The 23,351-nt window shown below is 35.6% G+C and overlaps 3 protein-coding genes, 1 long non-coding RNA gene and 1 pseudogene across 11 annotated transcripts; 3 read left to right on the top strand and 2 right to left on the bottom strand.

The window, feature by feature from the left end:
• Window positions 1-4,804: 4,804 nt before the first annotated feature.
• On the top strand, window positions 4,805-14,838 carry LOC9311210 (protein TWIN LOV 1). Of its 7 annotated transcripts, XR_002331939.1 has the most exons (8): window positions 4,863-5,803; window positions 5,884-6,091; window positions 6,179-6,243; window positions 6,329-6,408; window positions 6,479-6,534; window positions 6,622-6,691; window positions 7,001-7,227; window positions 7,313-7,608. XR_002331939.1 is itself a non-coding variant. In XM_021025646.1 (7 exons), exons 1-7 carry the CDS (start codon window positions 5,263-5,265, stop codon window positions 7,139-7,141), a joined length of 1,161 nt encoding a protein of 386 aa, XP_020881305.1. In that variant the 5' UTR covers window positions 4,805-5,262; the 3' UTR covers window positions 7,142-7,608. The 7 variants fall into 7 exon arrangements, 6 of the variants coding, with proteins under 6 accessions (XP_020881305.1, XP_020881306.1, XP_020881304.1 ...); XM_021025646.1 differs by having other exon boundaries at window positions 4,805-5,803; window positions 7,001-7,608; XM_021025647.1 differs by having other exon boundaries at window positions 4,855-5,803; window positions 6,628-6,691; window positions 7,001-7,608.
• On the bottom strand, window positions 7,894-10,017 carry LOC9311209 (annotated as a pseudogene).
• Window positions 11,889-12,982, bottom strand: LOC9311208. Of its 2 annotated transcripts, XM_021025650.1 has the most exons (4): window positions 12,887-12,960; window positions 12,621-12,697; window positions 12,393-12,529; window positions 11,889-12,128 (listed from the first exon to the last, which is right to left on the bottom strand). In XM_021025650.1, exons 1-4 carry the CDS (start codon window positions 12,904-12,906, stop codon window positions 11,997-11,999), a joined length of 366 nt encoding a protein of 121 aa, XP_020881309.1. In that variant the 5' UTR covers window positions 12,907-12,960; the 3' UTR covers window positions 11,889-11,996. The 2 variants fall into 2 exon arrangements, 1 of the variants encoding a protein (XP_020881309.1); XR_002331940.1 differs by lacking the exon at window positions 11,889-12,128 and having other exon boundaries at window positions 12,393-12,539; window positions 12,887-12,982.
• Window positions 12,739-13,518, top strand: LOC110228371. Its single transcript, XR_002331941.1, has 2 exons — window positions 12,739-12,806; window positions 13,110-13,518. It is a non-coding gene; the product is annotated as an uncharacterized LOC110228371 (long non-coding RNA).
• Window positions 14,839-19,374: 4,536 nt separating the features above from the next.
• On the top strand, window positions 19,375-23,136 carry LOC110228247. The gene is made up of 6 exons (XM_021024996.1): window positions 19,375-20,431; window positions 20,691-21,002; window positions 21,105-21,371; window positions 21,455-22,158; window positions 22,242-22,347; window positions 22,429-23,136. The coding sequence occupies exons 1-6, from the start codon at window positions 19,574-19,576 to the stop codon at window positions 23,134-23,136; spliced, it is 2,955 nt and encodes a 984-aa protein (XP_020880655.1). The 5' UTR covers window positions 19,375-19,573.
• The last annotated feature ends 215 nt before the right edge of the window (window positions 23,137-23,351 follow it).

Genomic DNA, 23,351 nt, shown 5'->3' with positions numbered 1-23,351 from the left:
ACAAGCCGTGTGATTCAATTTTTGATGGGATTGAATGATAACTTCAACAACATTCGTGGTCAGATACTAAACATGAAACCAAGACCTGGATTAAATGAGATTTATAACATGCTGGATCAGGATGAGAGTCAAAGGATTGTTGGATATTCAAGACCTCTGTCTACTCCTTCAGCTTTTCAAGCTCAGGCTATTCTTCATGAACAGAACTCTATTCTGGCAACACAGGGAAACTTTCAAAAACCTAAGTGTTCTCACTGTTTTCGTGTTGGTCATACTGTGGATAAATGCTACAAAGTACATGGCTATCCACCTGGTCATCCAAGGGCTAAGAAGAATACTTATGTGGGAAGTACTAACTTGACAAGCTCAGATGCAGTTTTGTCTCAGAAAGAAAATTTGCCTGAAGGAAAAAATGAGGATATGTCTACGGATCAACTCCAAATGATGATCTCTTATCTCAGTTCTAAGCTCCAGTCCAGTACCATCTCTCCATCCCCTGATAAAGCTATAGCTTCGACTTCAACTCCTGTACCATCTATCTCACAGATAACTGGTACATTTCTTTCTCTTTATGACTTTACTTATTATGACATGTTAACTTCATCTATACCTCATGAAACTGAGTTGTCTCATAGAGCTTGGGTTATAGATTCAGGGGCTAGTCATCATGTCACACATGAAAGGGAAATTTATGTAGAATACAAAGCCTTAGATAGAACCTATGTTAGATTACCTAATGGTCAAACAGTGAAAATAGAGGGCACTGGTTTTATTCAACTCACTGATGCTTTGTCTCTACATAATGTGTTATATATTCCTGAATTCAGATTTAATCTGTTGAGTGTGAGTGTTGTGACTAAAACTCTGAAATCTAAAGTCAGTTTTACTTCTGATGCATGCTTTATCCAGGCACTTACTCAGGAGTTAATGATTGGGCAAGGTAGTCAAGTTGCAAATCTATATGTTCTGAATCTTGATAAGTCTCTTAGTCATGTTTCTGATTCTTCTTTACCAGGTATGTCTGTCTGTGCTAGTGTTCATGTTGATTCTGAATTATGGCATAAAAGATTAGGACATCCTTCTTTAAGTAAAATAGAATCTCTTTCTCCTGTTCTCCAGTTGTCTAAACAAAAGATTAATAAATCATCTCATCATTGTCATATCTGTCATCTTGCTAAACAGAAACATTTACCTTTCAAGTTATCTAATAATATGAGAACAAAACCTTTTGAATTGATTCATATTGACACTTGGGGACCTTTTTCTGTTCCTACTGTTGATGGTTTTAGATATTTTTTTACTATTGTTGATGATTTTAGATGATTTTAGTCGTGCAACTTGGATCTATATGCTTAAACAAAAATCTGATGTCTTACATGTTTTTCCTGGTTTTATTCAACTCGTTGAAATTCAATACAATGCTAAAGTTTGCTCTGTTAGATCGGATAATGCTAATGAATTGAAATTTACTGCTTTATACATGGATAAAGGAATTAAAAGTTTTCATTCTTGTCCTGAAACTCCAGAACAAAACTCAATTGTAGAGAGAAAGCATCAGCATTTGTTGAATGTTGCTAGGGCCCTTATGTTTCAATCTGGGATTCCTTTACAGTTTTGGGGGGATTGTGTCTTAACTGCAGCTTTTCTTATCAATAGGTTACCATCTCCAGTATTAGACAACAAAACACCTTTTGAAAAATTGACAAATGAACTCCCGGATTATAACTCTCTTAAGGCTTTTGGTTGTTTGTGCTATAGTTCAACCTCTCCTAAAAACAGAACCAAATTTGATCCTAGAGCTAGAGCCTGTATTTTCCTAGGTTATCCCTCAGGTTTTAAAGGTTATAAGCTACTAGATATTGAGACATACTCAGTTTCTGTTTCTAGGCATGTCATATTTCATGAGGAAATTTTTCCTTTTGCATCATCTAATATCTCAGATGATGTAAAGACCTTCTTTCCTCATTTTTCTCTCCCTGCACCAAATCATGATGAACATTTGCCTCTAGTGCAATCATCTTCTGATGCTCCTCACAATCATGATGAGTCATCTTCCATGGTTTCTATTCCTTCTGAATCTAAACCAACTCGGCAGAGAAAACTGTCTTCCCATTTGCAGGATTTTCATTGTTATAATAATAATACTCCTACTAGACCTATTAAAACTTCCCCGTATCCATTAGCAAAATATATTTCTTATTCATACTTATCTGAGCCTTTTGGTGCTTTCATTAATATCATTACAAAAGCAAAATTACCAAAAAGTTTTTCAGAAGCTAAGCATGTCAAGGAATGGTTTGATGCTATGGGAAAGGAGATTGGTGCTTTTATAAGAACTGAAACTTGGAGCATCTGTGATTTACCTTCAGGGAAGACTGTTGTAGGTTGTAAGTGGGTATTCACTATCAAATTTCATGCTGATGGAAGCATTGAAAGATACAAGGCTCGGCTTGTAGCCAAAGGGTATACTCAGCAAGAGGGAATAGACTTTATTGACACATTTTCTCCTGTTGCCAAGATGGCCACAGTGAAGCTTATTCTTTCCCTCGCACCTAAGATGCAATGGTCTTTACATCAGTTAGACGTTTCTAATGCATTTCTTAATGGTGACCTTGCTGAGGAACTGTATATGAAATTACCCCTGGTTATAATGAGCTAATGGGAGTAGAAGCTTCTCCCAATGCAGTATGTCGATTACACAAATCCATTTATGGGCTTAAGCAGGCGTCTCGCCAATGGTTCTTAAAATTTTCCAGTACATTGGTGGGTTTTGGTTTTGCTAAATGTCATGGAGATCATACTTTATTTGTGAAGGAAGCTAATGGTCATTTTCTGGTGGTTATTGTGTATGTGGATGACATTTTGATTGCTAGTACTCATGATGCAGCAGTATGTGAGTTGAAAATGCAGTTGAGTTCTACTTTCCAATTAAGAGATCTTGGTCCTCCTAAATTCTTTCTTGGCATTGAGATTGCCAGAACTGATCAAGGTATTTCTTTAAGTCAAAGGAAGTATGTTCTTGACTTGCTAGAATCTACTGGTTTTTCTGACTGCAAGCCATCCTCTATTCCTATGGAACCTCACCAGAAGCTTTCAACAGAGACTGGTACACCTTTGGCTGACACTAAGCAATATAGAAGACTTATTGGTCGTCTTCAATACTTGTGTATCACACGTTCTGATATTACATTTGCTGTTTCAAAGCTAGCTCAATATTCATCTGCTCCCAGTGATATTCATCTTCAGGCTCTTCATAAAGTTTTAAGATACTTGAAGGGTACTATTGGTCAGGGACTCTTCTATGGTGTTGATGCTAACTTTGATCTGCGAGGATACTCTGATTCTGATTGGGGTACTTGTCCTGATTCTAGACGCTGTGTTACTGGTTTTGCCATTTTTCTTGGTAATTCTTTAATTTCTTGGCGCTCTAAGAAGCAAGATGTGGTCTCTATGAGTTCTGCAGAAGCTGAATATCGTGCAATGAGTGTCGCTACAAAGGAGATTATTTGGCTTGGATACCTTCTTTCGGCTCTTAAGGTTCCATTTCACCCTCCAGCTTATCTTTACTGTGATAATGAAGCTGCTCTGCATATTGCCAGCAATTCTGTTTTCCATGAAAGGACAAAACACATTGAATTTGATTGTCACAAAGTAAGAGAATGCATGGAAGCAGGAATTCTGAAGACTATGTTTGTCAGAACTGATAATTAGTTAGCTGATATTCTGACCAAACCTTTGTATCCAGCTCTATTCAAAGCAAACAACAACAAGCTTGGCATCCTTAACATTTTTGAAGCTCAAGCTTGAGGGGGCCTATTAGAGTATGTATATAGACCGGTTTAATAATCTTGGTTTAGTTAATTAGATTATGGTTTAGTGTAGATATTGGTTTACTCTTAGATGTATATAAGCCAACATTTGTAACGACTTTATACTTGAGAAAGATAGAAAAGCATTCACAGATTCTCTTTGCTCATGATTTCTATCAACAGTCTCCAACAACTACAAACACCAACATAACCATAATCGACCTGACATGTTCTGTATTCCAGTATCTATCGTCTTTCCCTAAATAAAAATAGTTTACTGTGAATTTAGCTCTTTTTTCTTTGATCTTAAATGATAGATTTGTCAACAAAAAAAATGATAGATTTGTTTTCGTTAAAAAAAAAAAGATAAATTTTGAGTTGGCCAAAATATAAAAATGTACTATATTATGAAATATTTTTTGAAAAACAGCTTAATACAGCCCAATGGGCCTCCTTAGCCGAATCAATAATAGGCGATGAGTGAACGACACATGTTACAACCGGAGAGTAACGTACAAATGATAGATGCCACGTAAGCGAGGTTGCATTGATTTGATAACACAAACAAAGCCACACGACACCAGAGAGATAGATAAGTATGGACAGTCAGCTTTTGTCGTTTTCGAGCGTTTGTTTACGTGGAATCTCGGTTTCTAGGACCCACCACACTCCTAAATTAAGAGGTGAATATTTATTTATTTTATTTTAACAAAAATATTGGCATTAAATTAGCCGAAATATCCTGTGATTTAACTTAAAAATCCTAATCAGCATAAATTATGAATATTTGGACGACAGAAATTTTTTTTATGAATTTTTGAATTAAATCAAGATATACTCATTTAAAACACTTGGATTACAAAACGTATTAAGGACACTTTAATTATCTTATCCAATTTGTGCCTACCCTACATAAACCTTGTACTTATCCTTAAATCCTTTTGGATAATTGTTGAAAATGTAATTTAGTAATAAATTAAACTAAATTAGGAACAAAATATCTGAATATTTATTTTTAATTTTTAACAACTCGAAGAACAGAGCAACGCGACAAAACCAATCGTCTTCTTCCGATAGCCACAGAAAATCGAAAGAATAAAAAAAATCAGACAAGAAGAAAGAAGAACGTTTCTTCTAAAAGAGAGCGATTACATCAAATTGACACTAATTTCTCATTTCTCAATCCCGTATCTCTCATTTCATCATCTTCTTCTTCTTTCTCCTTACTTGAGAATCTCTGGTTTTTCTTTCGTTCTACAAAGTTTCGATTTTTTTCCCATGAAAACATTTTCTTGATTCCCGATTTCAAATTTCCATACCTGGGTTTGGTGTTTCGGATTCACTTTGAAGAAAAAGTTTCTCAATTTCGCCTCAAAACCCACATGGGATTGGCACTAAACACTAGACTGACAAGAAGAACAAGAGTAATAGTCATCGAGTGTTTATTACGATTATGTCCTTAACGAAATCTTCAGAAGAAGATTCCTTTAACGGTCGATACACTTTATGGATCACAGAAGCTTTAGAAGAGCTTCCTCACAATTTCACAATCACCGACCCGTTTATTTCGGGTCACCCGATTGTTTTCGCGAGCTTAGGGTTTTTGAAAATGACTGGGTATTCACGAGAAGAAGTCATCGGAAGAAACGGTAAAGTTTTTCAAGGACCTAAGACTAATCGAAGATCAATCATGGAGATTCGTGAAGCTATTCGTGAAGAGAGATCTGTTATGGTTAGCTTGTTGAATTATCGTAAATCTGGATCTCCGTTTTGGATGTTGTTTCATATGAGCCCTGTTTTTGGGAGAGATGATGGTAAAGTTATCAATTTTGTGGCGGTTCAGGTCCCGATTTCGGGACAAGAACATCGGAAGCTCGGAGTTATGTCGTCGGATCATTCTGAATTGGTGTTTGGTTCTTGTCGAAGAGAGGTTTGTTTTGGTAGTTTCGTGCATCAGAATCGAGCTTCACCAGTGGAATGTGATGATGAGCAAGGTTTGGTTTTTTAAAGTTATGCGTATTACTTGTTTGATGAAATTCCTCAGAGAGCTTGATAAAGCATTGTTGTATTGCAGGATTAGAGGATTGGGAACACTGTGAAGCGAGTGAGTCTGAGAAGCTAAAAGCTGTGGAAGCAGTTAACAATGTGTTATCTATTTTAACACGTTATAGCGAGTTGAGTGGTAGATTAGTCTGCGGAAAGCGGTACTGCTTGCGAGGAGTAGATTGTCTAAGCTCGTCACTAGTTATTTCTCTTGGTAGAATCAAACAAAGTTTCGTATTGTGAGTTCATTATTTTTTATTGTGTAATGGAGTTACAGTTTGCTACGATTGATTTTTTTCACTGACATTGTTCTATTAACTTTGCAGAACTAATCCATGCTTACCCGACATGCCTATCATTTACGCGAGTGATGCCTTTTTGACACTGACCGGTGAGTGTGTTTGGGTTTAGGTTTGAAAAAATAAGCAACCTTATTAGATTTTGGTCACGGTTCTTATTTATTTCAATGTTCGTAGGTTACAAGAGACAGGAAGTGTTGGGACAAAACTGCAGATTTCTGAGTGGGGTTGATACCGATTCCTCAGTACTATACGAGGTAATGATTGCGTTATAATAATGGCGTGGTGGGTTTGTGATTGATAATTGTTTATGGTTATTTGGTTCAGATAAAGGAGTGCATCTTAAAGGGACAATCATGCACAGTTCAAATACTAAATTACAGGTTGAAGATTTATTTCTTCAATACATTTTCGGGATCGAATCTTGTTTCTTTGGTGTTTTTTGGGCTGATCATTTATGTTTTTATCAGTAACAGAAAAGATAAGAGCTCATTCTGGAATCTTCTTCACATATCACCAGTTCGTAATGCTTCCGGCAAGGTATATCTCTTCATGACTTAAAACTTCTTGTAACCAAATCCACGTTTTTCGCGTCGATACAAAACCCGGACATGACATGTAGAACTGAAAAAGAAGAGTACAATTTCAGTTTTCTGTTGCAAATATAATTGTCCAAAGCAACTGAGTTTCGTGTTGTCCAAGAATGCAAAAAATAAACCAGTTCTAATTTGATTCAGTTTCGAATCGATTTCGGTTCGAATAGGTAAACTGAATTGAAAAATATGATTGTCGATTTTATGACTGAGAGAATTTAGTGATCTGATATCTGCTTTTCTTTTTTGGTTTTAGACAGCATATTTTGTGGGTGTTCAGGTGGAAGCAAGTTGTAGAAATACTGAAAGTAAAGAGCTGAGACCAGAGACAAGGCAACTGAGTGTGGTTGGTGCGGTTAGAGTTGCGGTTAGGAGCTCATTGATGGTAACATGCTAATATACGCCCGAAAGAAAATGTCTCTTAGAAAGAAAAGTAGAAAAGAGTATGAAGTGAATTGGATATACATCTTTACTATGTTGTAGGTATATAATCATTTTACACGAATAAAGTCTATATTGTGATCATTAAAACTTGGTTCAGCTGAGTCCAAAGTCTATGAATTTTCAGAACAAAAAGATGGTAATAGAAAAAGGAAGTTAGTACATGAGTATAATTGTTTAGTACATGAGGGAACGAAATAGCAGGAGGCATGGGGAATCACCATTACCGCCAGCGCAACTGCTTCGTAACCTCGACAAACAGGTTCGGAATAGGATCTCCTCGATACGGGAACAAGGAGATAGAAGATATGATAGATGTATGGAAGCTTGGTTTGCTTCAAGATAAGGAGTAGTCTAATGAGTTGTATACAAACCTTTTAACCAATCGTTGTACTTGATATAAAAACGTTTTTTTCGAATAAATTTTACATTTTATTCAAAAAAAAAAAAAATGTCAGTCATTGAATATATATGGATACTAGAACTGTGATTAAGTGAATATGTAGTGACTACTTAACAAATTTCTAATGTAACATTGTCTCTATACGATCTCAATTTTACACTTTACAAATTCGATATTTTCAGTTATAGAAGAATTTCACGAGATCTTTTGTATAAATTAATGCTTTAAGTAAATATATAATAATGTTTAAATATCAAATATAATGCACACAAACAAAGTTGACAAATAAGAACAAACATGAAGACAACAAGAAAAAAAAATACATGTGAAAAAGTGTTGCAGGTGTAACGCAATGGTTGTATGACGTGTATTGTAGGGTTTCCCTGCCTTATCATTTATTGGTGTTAAGCTTACATATAGAATTAGAAATCATATCCTTTGTGAGTACAAAAAAAGTTGGATACGGACAACGGGTTTTGCATTTGTAGCAAATTGGCCGAGTAGCAGAATTGTTGCGTTGAAAATGCACCTCACCACCAAACACTGGGAAAGTCTCACAGGGCTTCGAATATAGATCTGGGCCAAGTAAGCAAATAATATGAAGCGTGGTGCAGCAGTCGTTGCATTTGTAGAACCCTTCTTTTCCCCCAATTGCCAACTTTCCCTCACACAATTCACACCAATCTGAGCCACTTGCCTCATCTCCGCGACAAAATGTGAGGTAATGTTCATCATGCTTATATCTTACCATGTATGGTAAGGTAGCACACTTAAAACATATAATAAAATCGCATTGAAATTCAATGCAATTAAATACATTCTTTCGGGTCTAAAGCTAGAAATAAGGGGTGTTGATGGCCTTGATAATCAAACGGTTCAGAAGCCGACGCACACACTACATCTAGAGTGTAGTCACAATCCTGGTTGGCACACTCATATTTGAAACCATTACTTACACGGAAACATGCCTCACGAGGATGACGACGTTCATGGACAGACTTTTGATCAAGGGGATGGGGATGCAATGGATGGACCTTTTTACGGGGAGCATCTGCACATCTTTCATGTAGCATGAAGTTACATTCCACACATATGTAAAAAATTTCCTCGTTGATTGAAAGGGTACACGCTTGACAAAACTTGTTTTCGTCGTAAACTCCATTGGTACCAAATTTCAGATGACAGCCGTGAGAGAAATGGAGTATTACTCCAGGTGATGATATCCTCTTGAATGGCTCAACATCTTTCTCTTCTTCTGGTACTCCTTCGAGTTCAATGCCATCCGAAATATCTTTGCGTAATGCACATCTTGTGTGAACAGCGTAGCCACTGCAGACATTGCAAGTGTATGCACCATAATCGCAGTCAACCTTTTGGCGGCAAACTCCACAAAACCATTTTCCTGGTTGAAGAAAAGAAGTGAAAGAGACACGGTGCTAGTGACGAGATATTCTTATGGTTTGTGGGATATGGATACAGTCACTATGGGCTACGAAATCGCATCAAGTACATACGTAGGTAAGAGATAGTTTATTGACCAAAGCACAAACATTACAGGTTAAAGAAGCTTGTCTAGGGAAAAGGTCATGCCTTTTTGGTTGGTCTATAAAAAAGGGTATTGGTGCCTGCGCACAAAGCACATGCATATAAATGTCGCATAGAGAAGAATAATAAATGTTATGATATGCTTTTTCTGTGCACAAGATGCAATGGTTAGAATCTATGTTAGAAAAGTAAAGTTGGAGAGAATGTTTGACGTGGTAAGGATAATTGATCTCAAGTGGAGACTCGACACATTCTTTGTGGTACCTTTCATCACAATCGACACAAAAATAATAGTATGTGCCGACCTTTTGGGTTCTGAAAATACGGCAATCGTTTTCTGGATCAGCTTCTTTATTGTTGCACCAAAACAAAGGGAGTACGACATGACGACAACCCTTCAAATTGTCACCAAAGAGAGGGGAAGTCTTGAGCTTGAAAAATATTAGAGGTATTTGATCTCCGTCTTCACCCGTCAGTTTAATATTCTCAGTAACAATTGTTGAGGTGTTTTGTGATGCAGGGCATACGAAAACAGGCGGAAGAGGGAGGTCATCGCCAGAATCAATGGCTACCTTATCGGAAGAGTTTGTTTTGTTTTGGATGGATAATGGATTTTCGATGGTGGTTTCTTCATCGGGAAAGTTTATTTGTGGTAAGGGTTTCATAACCTTGTGGTATAAGAGATATGGTTTCCCATCAATTTCTCCCCTATGAAATTCTCCGATCAAGTTCATGGCTGCTCAATCGGATATTATTTTTGAGTGAGTTTTGGGATATTGTTATCCTTCATATGTGTGTATATATAAACATTCATACATTTACAGACTGTAATGTCCTGTCCTCGTTTTAAGTGTCCAGCTTCCCAAGGATTAAACTACTCCCATTTGAAATTTGTTTAATATTTTGTTTCATAATAATGATATATGATCTAGTCGTAATTGTTTATTGAGTTTCAGTGGCAAATAAACGAGGGCTAAAACCATCTCCAATGTAGAGTTTTATATCTTACTCTAAAATAAAATAACTCTATTTTAGAGGAGGATTTCTTTCCAATGTATATCTCTATTTTTTACTATAAAAAAAGAATATTCTTAGAAATAATCTATTTCTATTTTATATACTAATGCCTTTTAATTATATAATTTACAATTTGACCCCATATATTATAGATTTGCAAAATTCCCATAAAATATGAAATTATTTAAATTAAACACTAATTATTTATTAAAAAAAACATTACATCATATAACAATAATAAAACATTACAAATTTTATTTTAAATAACACCATTAGACTATTTTTCCTACATATGATCAATTAAAGCATTTCGTAGTGAGAAATGAGCTTCTTTATCTTTGATTTTTTTAAATTAACCAAGAAACTCTTGAAACCGGATATTATGCTTTGAATGAGCTAAAGGAAGAAAACAAAATAAATGTGATTTGAATTCCTTTCAAAACCCAAATGTTCGGGCATATTTTGAGAGTGAACAAGCACGGATTTTACAAAACGACGTGTCCAACAACAAGATCAAGATAAAAAAAACTCCTCCTCCATCTACTTCATTTGGACAATATTTTAACTATCTTGGCGGATCTACAAGCAATTTACCGGACTATTAAATTACTAGTTTTATGGTTTAGTTTTCTTATGTTGTTTATTTTAAATTTAGTACTTGTTTGCTTGTTAAGTTTATAAAGCTATGCGTTGTAATTGTTGTTTATAAAATGATTATATGTATTAAATAAAAAACTTTAAATTTGAGGGACTAAAGTATAAATAAAAAAGTTGAACTCAAAAATAGAGTTGAGAATAGAGTTGCTCTATATATAGATAAAGAAAGATTTTGTAGAGACTTTTGCTAAATATATGAAAAATGAATTTCATTTAAAAATCTTTACTTAAATAAAATAAATCTAAATAATTAATGCTAATGGCATGCCATTGTAAATACTTCTCAACTTCAGGATTTATTTGCTAATTGTGATCCAAAAATGTATATATAGATTGTAGTCATAATTGGCGATTTTTTTTATTACAACATTTCTAAAATTGTTTATCCAAGATCCGGATAGAGTTAAACCCGGATAAAACCCGGATCTAAATGAATTAATATAAAAAACCCTGTAAAAATATATATGTAGATACAGCTAAGTTGGTTGAAATAAACAAATACAGCTAAGCTGAAATTAAAAATTTTGAATCCAGCTAAGAGCATGATTATCAAGGGTCTCTTAATGTTGGCTCTTAGGAGTGTTTAAGTATTAAATTTGTAAAAGTTATAGTTAAGAGATTGTATTTTTGTTTTAAGATTTATGTGTCTCCAATGGTAGGCTCTTAACATGTGGTTCTTAGAAGAAAAAAATTAATATAAAAATTAATTTTGTAATTTTAGAAAACTTAATTAATAATTGTTGCAAATTAAAAAATTTAAAACATACATGAGATACAATTTATAACATACATAACATAAAGCACAAATGTTTTAAACTTGATTTCTAGAAAATTTTGACTATATATGCTCGACCAAATCCTTCTTCAATTGTTGATGCATAGCTCGATCACGAAGTCGAGTTCTAGTGACCATTACGAAGTTGAATTTTTGGATTAAGTAGCAAAAATTAAATTTGGGATTAAGTAGAAAATATAAAACTTTTTGGATGAAGTAGAAAAGATTTGAATGTTTGGATTAAGTAGAAAAGATCAATTTTCTGATGAGTGTAAACGTGTGGTATGAGTTTGTGAGAACAAGTGAAAGTGACAAGAGTCAAAATCTATTAAAAGAGTTTTTGGAATCCCAAACATCATCCAAGAGTTGGGATCAAAGCTCACAAAAAAACACAAATAATAGATTTCAACAAAATCAATCCCCACAATGTATCATGAGAAATGCAGAGATGGCATCACGTTCATTCTTATCTTTGACGTCAAGATACGTATCATGAATTCTTCTATCTTTCTTCCATACCATGTCTCTCAGTAAGTCAACATCGTTGCTTGCTATTTTCTTTTCAAGCAGCCATCCATCAACTGTTAAAAGTAACCGACTCCAATAACCCCAAGGCATATCATTCACCGGTAATTTTTAACACTGTCAAGTTCTGACTTAAGCGACTAAAAAATGATTTACAACAATGATCAAAAGAAGGCCTAATTTCAGAAGTGGAGAGTCACAATATACCACTAACACAAATGAAACCCATACCAAAGCTTTTGCAACCTCAGGCACAGTTATATTACTTAAATTCTGCCCATCATTATGCCCAATATCAACCGTGGCATGAACATTCTCCTCCTTCTTCTTTGCAGGTTTATTTTTGCGCTGAGTTAAGAATGGCAGCCTTTTCCTGGAGTGTTCAGCTTTCTTTGTTTCCCCAAGTACTAGTTTCTTTTCTTCTAAAGCTCCCTGTCTCCACAACAAACATTTAAACTAGTGTATACACAAATTTTGATCTTAGCACTAGTGCTAGTAGGAACAAAAATATACCAGGGATTGAACAATTTGTGACGAACGTTTGCATTTTCTTGGACAGTTTGCACAAGGTCAAACTTTGCTTTGGAAATCTGTAGAGAGAAATACACATGTCATGAGCAGAAAACGTCTCCCAAATTCAAGCATATGCAGATCACCTAATTGACAAACGGGATTTGTTTCTTCACCAACTCGATCAAGGTAACTTCATAATAAATTAAATCACATAATCCAATTTAGTTTCATGAAGGAGCTTGACACCATATCATGTGGTTCCTTACCTCTTTATCCATCTGCTCATTATTTAGTGCCAAATTCAGTTCTTCAATGTTTACTTCTACCTCTTGGAAAAAGGTTAATCCCTTGCAAATTGCAAAGGCTTCATCAAATTCTCCCTCTGCATTCAACTGCATGTATAGCTTTTAGAAAAAAGAGCACTTGATTCAAAGCTGCAAAATTTACAATGAAATTGAAAAAGATAACGACCCAGATAACGATTTCCAGATTCAATTGAGAAAGACGAAGAATTGAGGAAAAAGTCGTCGGAGTAAGGATAATCTGAGAAGCGAATCGGATTGAGAAGAGCCGCCATCCGTTGAGATGATGAAGATGCCATCCTCCGATCACCGACTTAAACAATCAACGGAGGAGACGAAGATTTGAGACTGAGAAGATTTCTCTTTGGTTTCTCAGTCACAGAGAAAAGAGAGAGAGAGAAAAACGCGAAACAATTTTTTTCCTTCCTCGTGTTTTACCAAGCCCCATTCTGTGAACGACACATGTCCGTCTCTTAGGTGAATAAACATTTCTTAACTAAGGAACGTTCCTTAAGTTTAACTCTCATTTTCCATTTAATTTTAATTATATAATCTCTAAGATTTATGTTAAGAAACTACCGTTAATGATGCTCTAAGGTTGGTTGATAACTATACAGTATTAATTTACTCTGTTTCAAAAAGTCTTAATTTACTCTGTTTCAAAAAGTCTTGAATGTATTATTTATCTCAACGGTCCTTTTTGTATTATTATTTTTATATATCGATCGAAGGGATAGAGATAGAAAAACTCTAGTAAAAAAGATTCGGTATTAGTTTATAGAGAGTGAGAGAGTTGACTCGAGACAATGAGAAGTAGAGCTGTATACCACGATTTAACATTTCTGAATATCAATAAACAATGAAAAGTAGTGCTATACCGAATTGGTTGGATGATTTGATTAAGTTGACATCTTATTGGTCGTTGGTAAAATCCCACATCGTTAATGAGATCGATTCTAGCATAGAGTATATAATGTTTTGTCTTCAAAACATTTTTGCAAGTGAATCTTGCTTGTTTCTTTGATTCTTTTTGACTGATCATTTATGTTTTTATCTGTAGCAGAAAAGATAAGAGCACATTCTAGAATTTTCTTCACAAGCCGGACCAATGAGATTCGGGATTTCATACGAATTAAGAAAAAAATAGCATCATAATTTTCATAATATTGAAATCTATAGAGTAAAAAAACTCAATTTAAACAAAACTATTGTTTTAAGAACATAATACAATAATATCTTTAAAAAAGGTAACAACAACTTAAATCTTCTGAAAATAACCTTTTTACATTTTTTAAAAAAATATTCATCAAACATACTATTTTGTCACATTAACAATAATTTTATATTATATATAAACTTTAAAAAAATTTAAGTAGAGACCCTTCAAAATGGGGCTCCATTGAAATGTTTCATCTCCATGTGTTTAAGTCCGGCTCTATTATGTATTCTCACCAGTTCGTAATGCGTCATAAAAGATAAATCCATTTGTTGCATATACAAAACCTGGTTTTGACATCTAAGTTTGAAAAAAATAGGTAGTGTTTAGTATAAGTTTGGAATTGATCATGTTGGCTCAGATCAGTTAAAACGGATTAGTTGACACGAAACACTGTGATTGGGGATTAGTTTAAAAATAAAACATAAAACACATTGCAACTACAATCTTTTTGACTTTGAGAATTCAGTGAACTGATTGCTCTTTTTTTTTTTTTATTTTTTTTAATCTTTTCTTATATATTTGGTTTCAGACAGCATATTTTGTAGGTGTTCAGGTGGAGGCAAGTTGCAGAAATACTGAAAGTAAAGAGCTGAGACCGGAGACTAGGCAACTGAGAGTGGTTGGTGCGGTTAGATTTGCGGTTATGACCTCGTTGTTGGTGACATGCAAATATACGCCATAAAGATTATAAAAGAAAAAGCTCTTTGGAAACAAGTAGAGAAGAGTATGAAGTGGATTGGCATACATGCATCTTTACTATATAAATAACTATTGACATGAATAGAGTCTTTATCGTGATCATTAAAACTTGGTTCAGCCTTAATTAAGCATAGAAATTTCCAAAACAAAAAGATGCTAATAGGAAAAGAATATTTTGATGAGTACAATTGTTTAGTTAGTGAGGTTTGTGAACTAAGGATCTGAGCTAATTTGTGCTAGCAGTATGGTAAATCTCCTTTTAACGGTTTAAGATAAGTTCGAAATAGTTTCTAACGATCTTTTTATTTTTTGTGCAACATTTTATACATCCTCATGATCTTTCTATTGTATCTTGGGGATAAGGTCAGTAACTTTTGAAGCATATAAATTAGAAATGTTTACTCAGATGTTAACCAAAAGTTCGAATATTACTAGAATATCATACATTTTTAAAAAATTACTCATATATTTAGCGTCTTTGTGTAATTACAATTAACACCCTTGATTAGTTTTTTTTTATAAAGATTTTTTTAATCCATTTTTAATTAAGAAATGATTAACGAAAATTATGTTAATCCACGTCATTAAAAAAAAACAAATTAAAGCCACGTCATTAACGTCATTAAGAGAACCCTTTCGATTTCCCTCTCTGTCACTGTTCATCTCCGAAAAAAAAAAACTGTAAAAAACTTTTTCTTTCTCCGACGGAAACGCGATTCCAATTAAGACTAAGAAACCCTAATTCCGGTCGAAACTCTTAACTCTCTCGTTCTCTCCGTCGCATTTCGTCTCTACTCAAGTCGGGACCGTTTACTTCGTCGCCTCACCTCAAGTCGGGACCATTTCGTCTCAACTCAACTTGTTTAAGGTATGTGTCGAATCTTTATTTTGGATTTTCCGACATTTTTCCCGCATCTAAGTTTAATAGCGAGTGATTTCCGTGATTGAAACCGTTTTCCAAAAACTATCGCGAAGAAATTGAGGGTTTTTATCGACGCTTATTACAGCTGATTTTCGCCAACGTTGATTTTCATATGGTGGCTAATTTGTTATATCTATTCGATTCCATGGCTGAGTTATTGATTGCTTTAGACTGATTTATGATTTATCAATGCATCTATGGCTGAGTTTGTTTTATGGTGTGGCTGAGTTTGTTTTACGTTGTGGCTGAGTTACTCTATGCTTACGACTGAGTTATGGTTTATCTGCTCAACTGTGGCTGAGTTTGTTTTATGTTGTGACTGAGTTACTGTATGCTTACGGCTGATTTATGGTTTATCAGATGGCTAAGGTTATTTCTGAAGAACAACCAAGGGATTACCCTCCAAGACTTTACGCAGAAGGGGAGTCTATTCTGGAGAATAAATTGTTAAATCACAATATCAAGATGGGAGATGTCCCTGTGATTATAGAATCAATAGGACAAGATGCGTGGAATGAACTGAAGGGGTCACCTATTGGAATAATTGCTAAGCTAGCTGAAAGCCAATTCGTGTGGTCTGGTAAGACTGAACATTTTCTACTGTGTAGACAGTTAAGAATACACAAGAAGGAGATTTGGTTTCTAGTTGGTGGTCAACCTATCAGGTTTGGCTTGAACGAATTTGGTCATATCACGGGGTTAAACACAGGTTCAATCCCTACAGAAAAGTTTGAACCTAAAGCTGACTATAAAGCGTTCTTCAGTGAATTGAATGTGCCTGGTGGTGAAGGTCCAAAGTTAGATGAACTGAGGGCAGGATTACTAGTGTGCATGACATGGACTCCTGAAAAGCGTAAGTGGTTGGGGCTGTTGACTCTTCAAGCCATTGGACTGTATGGCTTGCATCATAACTCTAGAATACCATTTGAGAGTGCGAAAAGAGGTTTTGATGAGGACTCCATGAACACTTATCCATGGGGTCGGTCAGCATTTAAAGCCCTGGTTAATTCTATAAAGATGTTGAGGCCTGTTGGAAAGACGTACACCGTCAGTGGTATGGTTTACGTGTTACAGGCTTTGGCGTATGATTCAGTCAAATGCTTTGGAGAGCGATATGGGAGAGTAGTCAACAAGGATGAGATACCGTTGCTTCGTTGGGGTGGAAACCGTACACGTAAAACAATGGAATTGACCATTGCTGAAGATATCAAAGCGCATGGTGAGGTAAGGTTTTGGCTGTGTTATGAAAGTTACTGACTAAGTTATGATAGTTACTGACTGAGTTATGTTTTAGTAATGGCTGAGTTATATTTTGTGATGGCTGAGTTATCGTTTTTGATGACTGAGTTATGATAGTTACTAACTGAGTTATATTTTAGTAATGGCTGAGTTAAATTTTGTGATGGCTAAGTTATCGTTTTTGATGACTGAGTTATGATTTATGGATGGCTGAGTTATATTTAGTGATTGTTAGTGATGGCTGAGTTATAATTATTGATGATTCAGTTTAAACTTACTAATGGGTTTTATAATCTCTTATGTTATAGCTGCGTGTGAGTAAATTGGTTATGAAGGATGATGTCAGAGAGCTATTTCATACGTGGCCAGATGAAGAATAGGACCCAGCACTTGATAATTTGATCCGAGACATACATGAGGATAAGTTTGTTAAAGGTTATTGGGATGTGAAGAAGACTGAGAAGAAGAAGAAAAATGTAAATTCTAATGCAGCGGGTGACTCTGAATCTCCCGCAAAGAGGCAGAAAATCCACAATGTCAAGGATGTGATCAACAGTGAGGGTGTTGAATCTGGTGAAGGAGATGCAGAAAAGAAGAAGAAGAAGAAGAAGAAGAAGAAGATTAACACTCTAGTTTTGGAGTTTACTAGAATAACACAAATTTTGTGTTAAATTACTAAAACCCTTTTGAATTGCTTGAAAAAAAAAACACAAACAGAAAAACAAAAAAAAAACACAAAAACATTAACCATAATTTTTTTTTATTGTAGACTTAAAGCTTCTTTTTTATCTGTTGAACCCGACAAACACAATCCCTAACTTTTTTCTCTGTTTCACCCGACTCCGACGAAGAGAAGAATCTGACTCCAATTGTCTTCGCCGTCTCCGACGAAGAGAAGAATCTGCACTTCGCGTACTCCTTCACCGCCACTCTCACAGACGCCGCCGCAACTTGAGTACCTCCACTGCAGATTCGAGGAGAACCCGCCGCCAATTTTTCTGATTCTCCGGCGTCTTCGGCTACTTCCATGTCTTCCCGAAGTCTCCGGCGTTTCCCCTAAACCCTAATCTTCATTTGCCACCGCCGCTTGATTCTCTGTGTTTCTGATTTGCAAGGTCGCGTCCTATAATCATCTGTTCATTCGATTTTCCGGTGTAATCAGAGCTATTGGCCATCACCTTTACCGTTCTTCCTCCATCGACAACGTCTTTATGCTCAATTGACAATTGGTTAGTTTAATTTTTCACTGTTGAAATTATTTGTGTGAATTGCAATTTTGATTGATTCTCTAAAACCCTAACTTTTCATATTTTCTTAGGAGAACACGATCCGTTTCTTATTTCTTCGTGGCATCTCTCTTTGTAGGTTCAAGTTCAAGCAACAAGGGAAATCAATCTTAGGTCTGATTCTCCGCTGCTTTAAGATATTGTTTTTATCGATTCTCGAGTTAAATAAAGTTGTCTGCACTGCTTGTGTTATTGAAGAAGCCTTGTCTGATTCATGATTTTTGTTAATGTTTTGGCATAATTTTTAAGCTGATTATATTGATCCTCTTATCTGCTAAAAGTTTAATAGCTGAAACTATTGAGCTTCATATGAAAACTGATTGTTATAGCCACTGTTATATTTCCAATGTTAGAGATTTAGTGACAGCTTTTCCAATGTGCGTGACACATTTTTTGGATTAATGCATTAGTTTCTAACAGTTTCAGATTTCATTGTGTCTTGTATACTATTAGTAATTTTTAGTCAAATCTTCTTATCAAGCGATTTTCTCAAGTAATAATGCAGTAGTTTCTAAATCAACTTTTATTTTCCAAATCTCAGCGGATCAAGGAGCATCTTCTAATCGCTCTACTGGTAATAACTTCTCTCTGGTCTTGGTTTGAAGTTGAGACTATGGCGTTTATATTATGCTTATTAGAGTTGTGCTTTGCGTTTTCAATCATCTAATTGTCATCCTCTACAGAGAACTTTGGGTCTTATTTTAGTGGAGTTGCTTTGCTTGAAGGAAGCCATAAACATTAAGCATTAGCTTGCTTTGAAATTCTTTCTTTTGTGTTGGAAACCAGTAACATTTGTGTGGAGTATGGATGTTGTGTGGATCTCTCTGTGTCTTTTATGGTCCTTGAGCAGAATTTGTTTTGTTCTTCTCTGTCTATGAATTGTCTTTTGCTTGCTTTTCTTCAGCTAGAATAATGTTAACTTGAGTCTATGACTTCTCTGGTCTTGGTTTGAACTTGAGACTATGTCGTTTATATTATGCTTATTAGAGTTGTGCTTTGCTTTTTATTGTGTTCAGACATTCTTTCTAGAGAACTTTGGGTAGGAGTTGATGAAATGCATAGATATTAGGCAGTAGCTTACTTTGTTTCTTATATAATGCTCGAGTGTCTTGTTGTGCTAAAAACCAGTAACCACTTGTGTTATAAATCATAATATTCTACAGGTTTTAACACTTTATTCTCTTTTGGTATTAATTTGTTTTGCATCAGATTTGTTTTAAATTGTTTATTAGCTAATTGTATTAATCCTCTTATATGCTGATTTATTATTTTGATTATCTTCAGGAATGGCGTCTTCGAGTAATGTCTTCAAATATCCTCCTCGTCTATATGCAGAAGGAAAATCACCTTTGCAACATAGAAGCATGAACCACAATTGTTATCTGTCCAAGATTGGTCAAATCAGAGAAGGATTAGGTATTGATGTGTGGGATGAATTGGAGAAATCATCACTAGGTGTGTTTATCAAACTAGCTGAACTAGAGTACACATGGGCTGCCAAGAAAGTACATCTATTCCTCACAAATCAGTTGAAAGTGGATAATTTTCATGAGATATGGTCTATGATTGATGGTAGACCAGTCCGGTTCTCCTTAAATGAGTTTGCTGCTATAACAGGACTGAATTGCGATCCATTTGACCCGTCGGAAAAGTTTGAAGCTGATCACCGTGAGCTATGGGAGGCAATGAAAGTACCAATCTCAGAAGGTCTAAAGTTCAATGAGTTGCGAACTGTGATGGATCTTAGCAAGGCATGGGACTTAAAGGAGAGGATGATGGTGGGTAGGTTGTGTTTATTATCAGTGGCAATACATGGAGTGCACCACGGATCTAGATTTCCTTTGTCTAGTGCTATAAGAGTTCTTGATCCAGTGAGTTTTGAGAAATATCCGTGGGGACGAGTGGCTTTTGAATGTCTACTTAAATCGGTTAAGACAGTTGACTTTAACAAAGATGGTTATGTTATTAAAGGATGCGTTCACGCTTTGCTTATGTGGGTGTATGAGAGTTTCCCTGGATTAGGAGAGGGTTATGGGTTGAGAAGGCCTATCTTGACTGGTATTCCACTTCTTGATTGGCAGTCAACTCGGAAGGATATCGACCTAACAGAATTCATTAAAAACGAGAAGAAGCTGCATGAGCAAGTTAGTTTTTGATCTTTTAAATGTTGTGTCTTTATGTATCAAAGCAATAACTTCTTTATGTGTCTTTTTCATGTACTTTCTCTACAATGTGAAATTTAGAATATGATTTTATTGAAGTGTTATGACTGTTTTACACAAACTTAAGGTGCAGTCTTATTTTTTTTTAAGTGTCATGGCAACACTAACCTATTAATTTAAACTGCAGTTTTTATTTCATTGGTGGTGCTGTTTTATTTAACATTTTGTATGTTGTATATAGGTGCGTGTAAGACACATGATTCCTGTAACTGAAGAAAACATGTACCCACAATGGAGTAATGCGGAGGAGGATAAGGATCCAGCACTAGACAACTTGATAAAAGACATCATCCATAATCGATTGGCTTTAGATGCTTGGAAAGGTGTGCCAGCTTTTGGTGTGTCTAAGAAGAAACGCAAAGTAAAAGCTACTGTTGATGAAGAAGGTAGTATCACACGGAAGGGGAAAAAGATCAAAAAGGCTGAATTTTCTGGCGAAGAAAGAGTCAAAATTCAAAAAGAAGACGAGAAGATAGTCTCAGAAGATATACAGGTTATGTTTTCATGCATATTCCTGATTAGTTGTGTTTTATAGTAATGTACTTATTGTGCTTCAAATTTTTTCTTTTAAATCTGAATATCTTACTGAATATAGGTTGATAAGGATGACAAGAAAGGCTTCTCTGATATTTTATTGATGATGGAAAAAATGAATGGGAGTATTGTAGACATGGGTAAGAATCTGAGTAGTAGGATCGATGACTTGGAGAATACCTTTGACTCAAGGATTGTATCAGTCGAGACTGATTTGAAGGAACTGAAACAAGCAAAACCAGCTTCAATACCTACTGCCCAAGTCGCCAATTCCATCAACAATGAAGATGAAGGTGCATCGAGTAAATCTCCTGCAAGTTATAGTTTGGTGAGTTTTAAAGTTGTTGATCTTATTAGGCAAAATGGTGAATGAAAATACTGTTGTGATAACGTTTATTATTTTTTTTGCAGTCTTGGAAAGTAGAGGAGAAGCCATCTTCAGTGAATGGTTTGCCTGTTCAAAGAGTGGTGAAGAAAACTTATACTGTTCAGAAGAAAGTAAAGAAAGAAGGTGAAACATCTGGAGATCTTCTCTTAATTGAAAAGAAAGATGGTTCAAAGGCTGAGAGGAAAAAGTCTGAAAAGGCTCCGCTGAAAGAAGAAGCTACAAAGGCTGCCAAGAGAGGAGTCGCAAAGCCTCCGGTTAAAGCTGCAGTCAAAGAAAAAGCTGCTAAGAACCAGGGTTTGAAGGTTGTGGTGAAGAAAGAGGCTGTTAAGAAAGACGGTTCTAAGGCTGGTAATAAGATGAAGAAGAAATCTACTACCCAAGAAGACGATGTTGTAGATATCACTGACAAAGTTGAAGAAGAAGCTCTGAAAATGGTTTCAAGTTCAGAAGACACATACTCGGATCCTGGACTGCAGAAAGCTAATAAGGAACTTGATGCAACATTGACAGTAATGGTAGAGAAGTTAAAGGATCTAGATGAGGGTGTTACTGTGGGAAAAAGAGTGCCACAGTTGGCTGGCTCTCAAAAGTACCCGTTTCTTGGTAACTCTACAGTGAAGCGCATCATTACGGATGGAGAACCTTCTTCCTCGATACCTGATCACATGATGCATGTTTCTGACGAGAAAATTCATCAACTGTTTGATTTCCTAGAGACAGATGACGAGTAAGACTGGACAATTAATTTATCTTCCAATTTCATAAAGCCATCTTTTGTCATTGTAATCACTCTTATGTATTGATTTTCAGGGAAGACTTTCTTAACACTACTAATGGAGATATGAGATTCTATAGGCAAATTATCACTCCAAGAGCAGAGTGGCCATACGAAACATATGGATGGTTGAAAGATTATGTAAGTCATCTAAGATTAAGAGTTTAGTTTAATCGTTTCAGGTTTTTTTTTTTATTCTAATCGGTTTTCATTTTAATGTAGCATATGGGTGCTACGATGGCTATGTTCCGCAAAAGGTTGATGCGTAAGCCTTCAGCGTACCCAAATCAACGAATAACTTTCTTGGACCAAGACATGATGAGGGAGCTGGCTAGAGATTATGAGCACTTTTCTGGAGGACGTAGGAGCTTCAAGTTCAGGGACTATTTTGAGGAACACCTCAACGGGACAGCTCCTACTGAATCAGCTACTTACAAGAAGTGGTTCATCGATGTTGATCATCTTTATGCTTGCCTCTTTATCAATGGTGATCATTGGGTTGCTCTTGATATTGACTTGCGTGTGAGGAGGATTAACATCTACGATAGCATCCCACACTTGACCACTGATCCTGAAATGGCGAAACAATGCATGTTTTTACGGTTGATGATCCCTGCCATGATGAGTGCTTTCGTACCTATCAACATACGTAAGAAGAGTAATGCAATGTTGGACGTGAAAAAGATTACAAAGAAGGTACCTTTGAATAAAGATCCCGGCGATTGTGCTATCTACACACTCAAATACATCGAGTGTTTGGCTCTTGGGAAATCATTCGATGGGCTTTGCGATGAAAACATAAATGCCATACGTGTTAAACTTGCAGCGGAGCTATTTGATGAAGTGAGAGAGACATCCAAACCATCTAATCTTGATCTTTGTGGTGTAGGTTTCAAGATCCCTAGTCTCATAGACGAGTCCATCGAATGAGTGACTTTGATTTATGTAATCTCGTACTTATAGGTCTTTTGTTCTTTATTTCTAGGATTTAAAACAGTGTCACCTTGTTTCAGACTTTTTCATGCTTATTTTCAGACTTTTAGTGCTTCTGTATTGATTTATACAGAAATAACGGGGGATCTAGACTTTTGCCATCATTCAGCCTTGTCAATTACCTTACCAACGTTCCATACTTTTAATATCTT

The sequence above is a fragment of the Arabidopsis lyrata genome (genome assembly GCF_000004255.2).
Source record: "Arabidopsis lyrata subsp. lyrata unplaced genomic scaffold ARALYscaffold_5, whole genome shotgun sequence".
Classification (NCBI taxonomy): domain Eukaryota; kingdom Viridiplantae; phylum Streptophyta; class Magnoliopsida; order Brassicales; family Brassicaceae; genus Arabidopsis; species Arabidopsis lyrata.
This window is presented reverse-complemented; position numbering and strand designations above follow the sequence as displayed.

Excerpts from the sequence above, each read along its gene's own strand:
- LOC9311208 (XM_021025650.1), bottom strand. The coding sequence starts at position 12,906 with ATGAGCAGATGGATAAAGAG. Across the intron at positions 12,530-12,620 it reads CACAAATTGTTCAATCCCTG|AAGAAAAGAAACTAGTACTT; the intron begins GTATATTTTTGT and ends AGGGAGCTTTAG. Across the intron at positions 12,129-12,392 it reads CCACGGTTGATATTGGGCAT|AACGATGTTGACTTACTGAG; the intron begins AATGATGGGCAG and ends AAAATAGCAAGC.
- LOC9311210 (XM_021025644.1), top strand. The coding sequence starts at position 5,263 with ATGTCCTTAACGAAATCTTCAGAAGAAGATTCCTTTAACGGTCGATAC. Across the intron at positions 6,535-6,621 it reads GTTCAAATACTAAATTACAG|TAACAGAAAAGATAAGAGCT; the intron begins GTTGAAGATTTA and ends TGTTTTTATCAG. Across the intron at positions 6,692-14,670 it reads TTCGTAATGCTTCCGGCAAG|ACAGCATATTTTGTAGGTGT; the intron begins GTATATCTCTTC and ends ATTTGGTTTCAG.
- LOC110228247 (XM_021024996.1), top strand. The coding sequence starts at position 19,574 with ATGGCGTCTTCGAGTAATGTCTTCAAATATCCTCCTCGTCTATATGCA. Across the intron at positions 21,003-21,104 it reads TAGTCTCAGAAGATATACAG|GTTGATAAGGATGACAAGAA; the intron begins GTTATGTTTTCA and ends TACTGAATATAG. Across the intron at positions 22,159-22,241 it reads TTCCTAGAGACAGATGACGA|GGAAGACTTTCTTAACACTA; the intron begins GTAAGACTGGAC and ends ATTGATTTTCAG.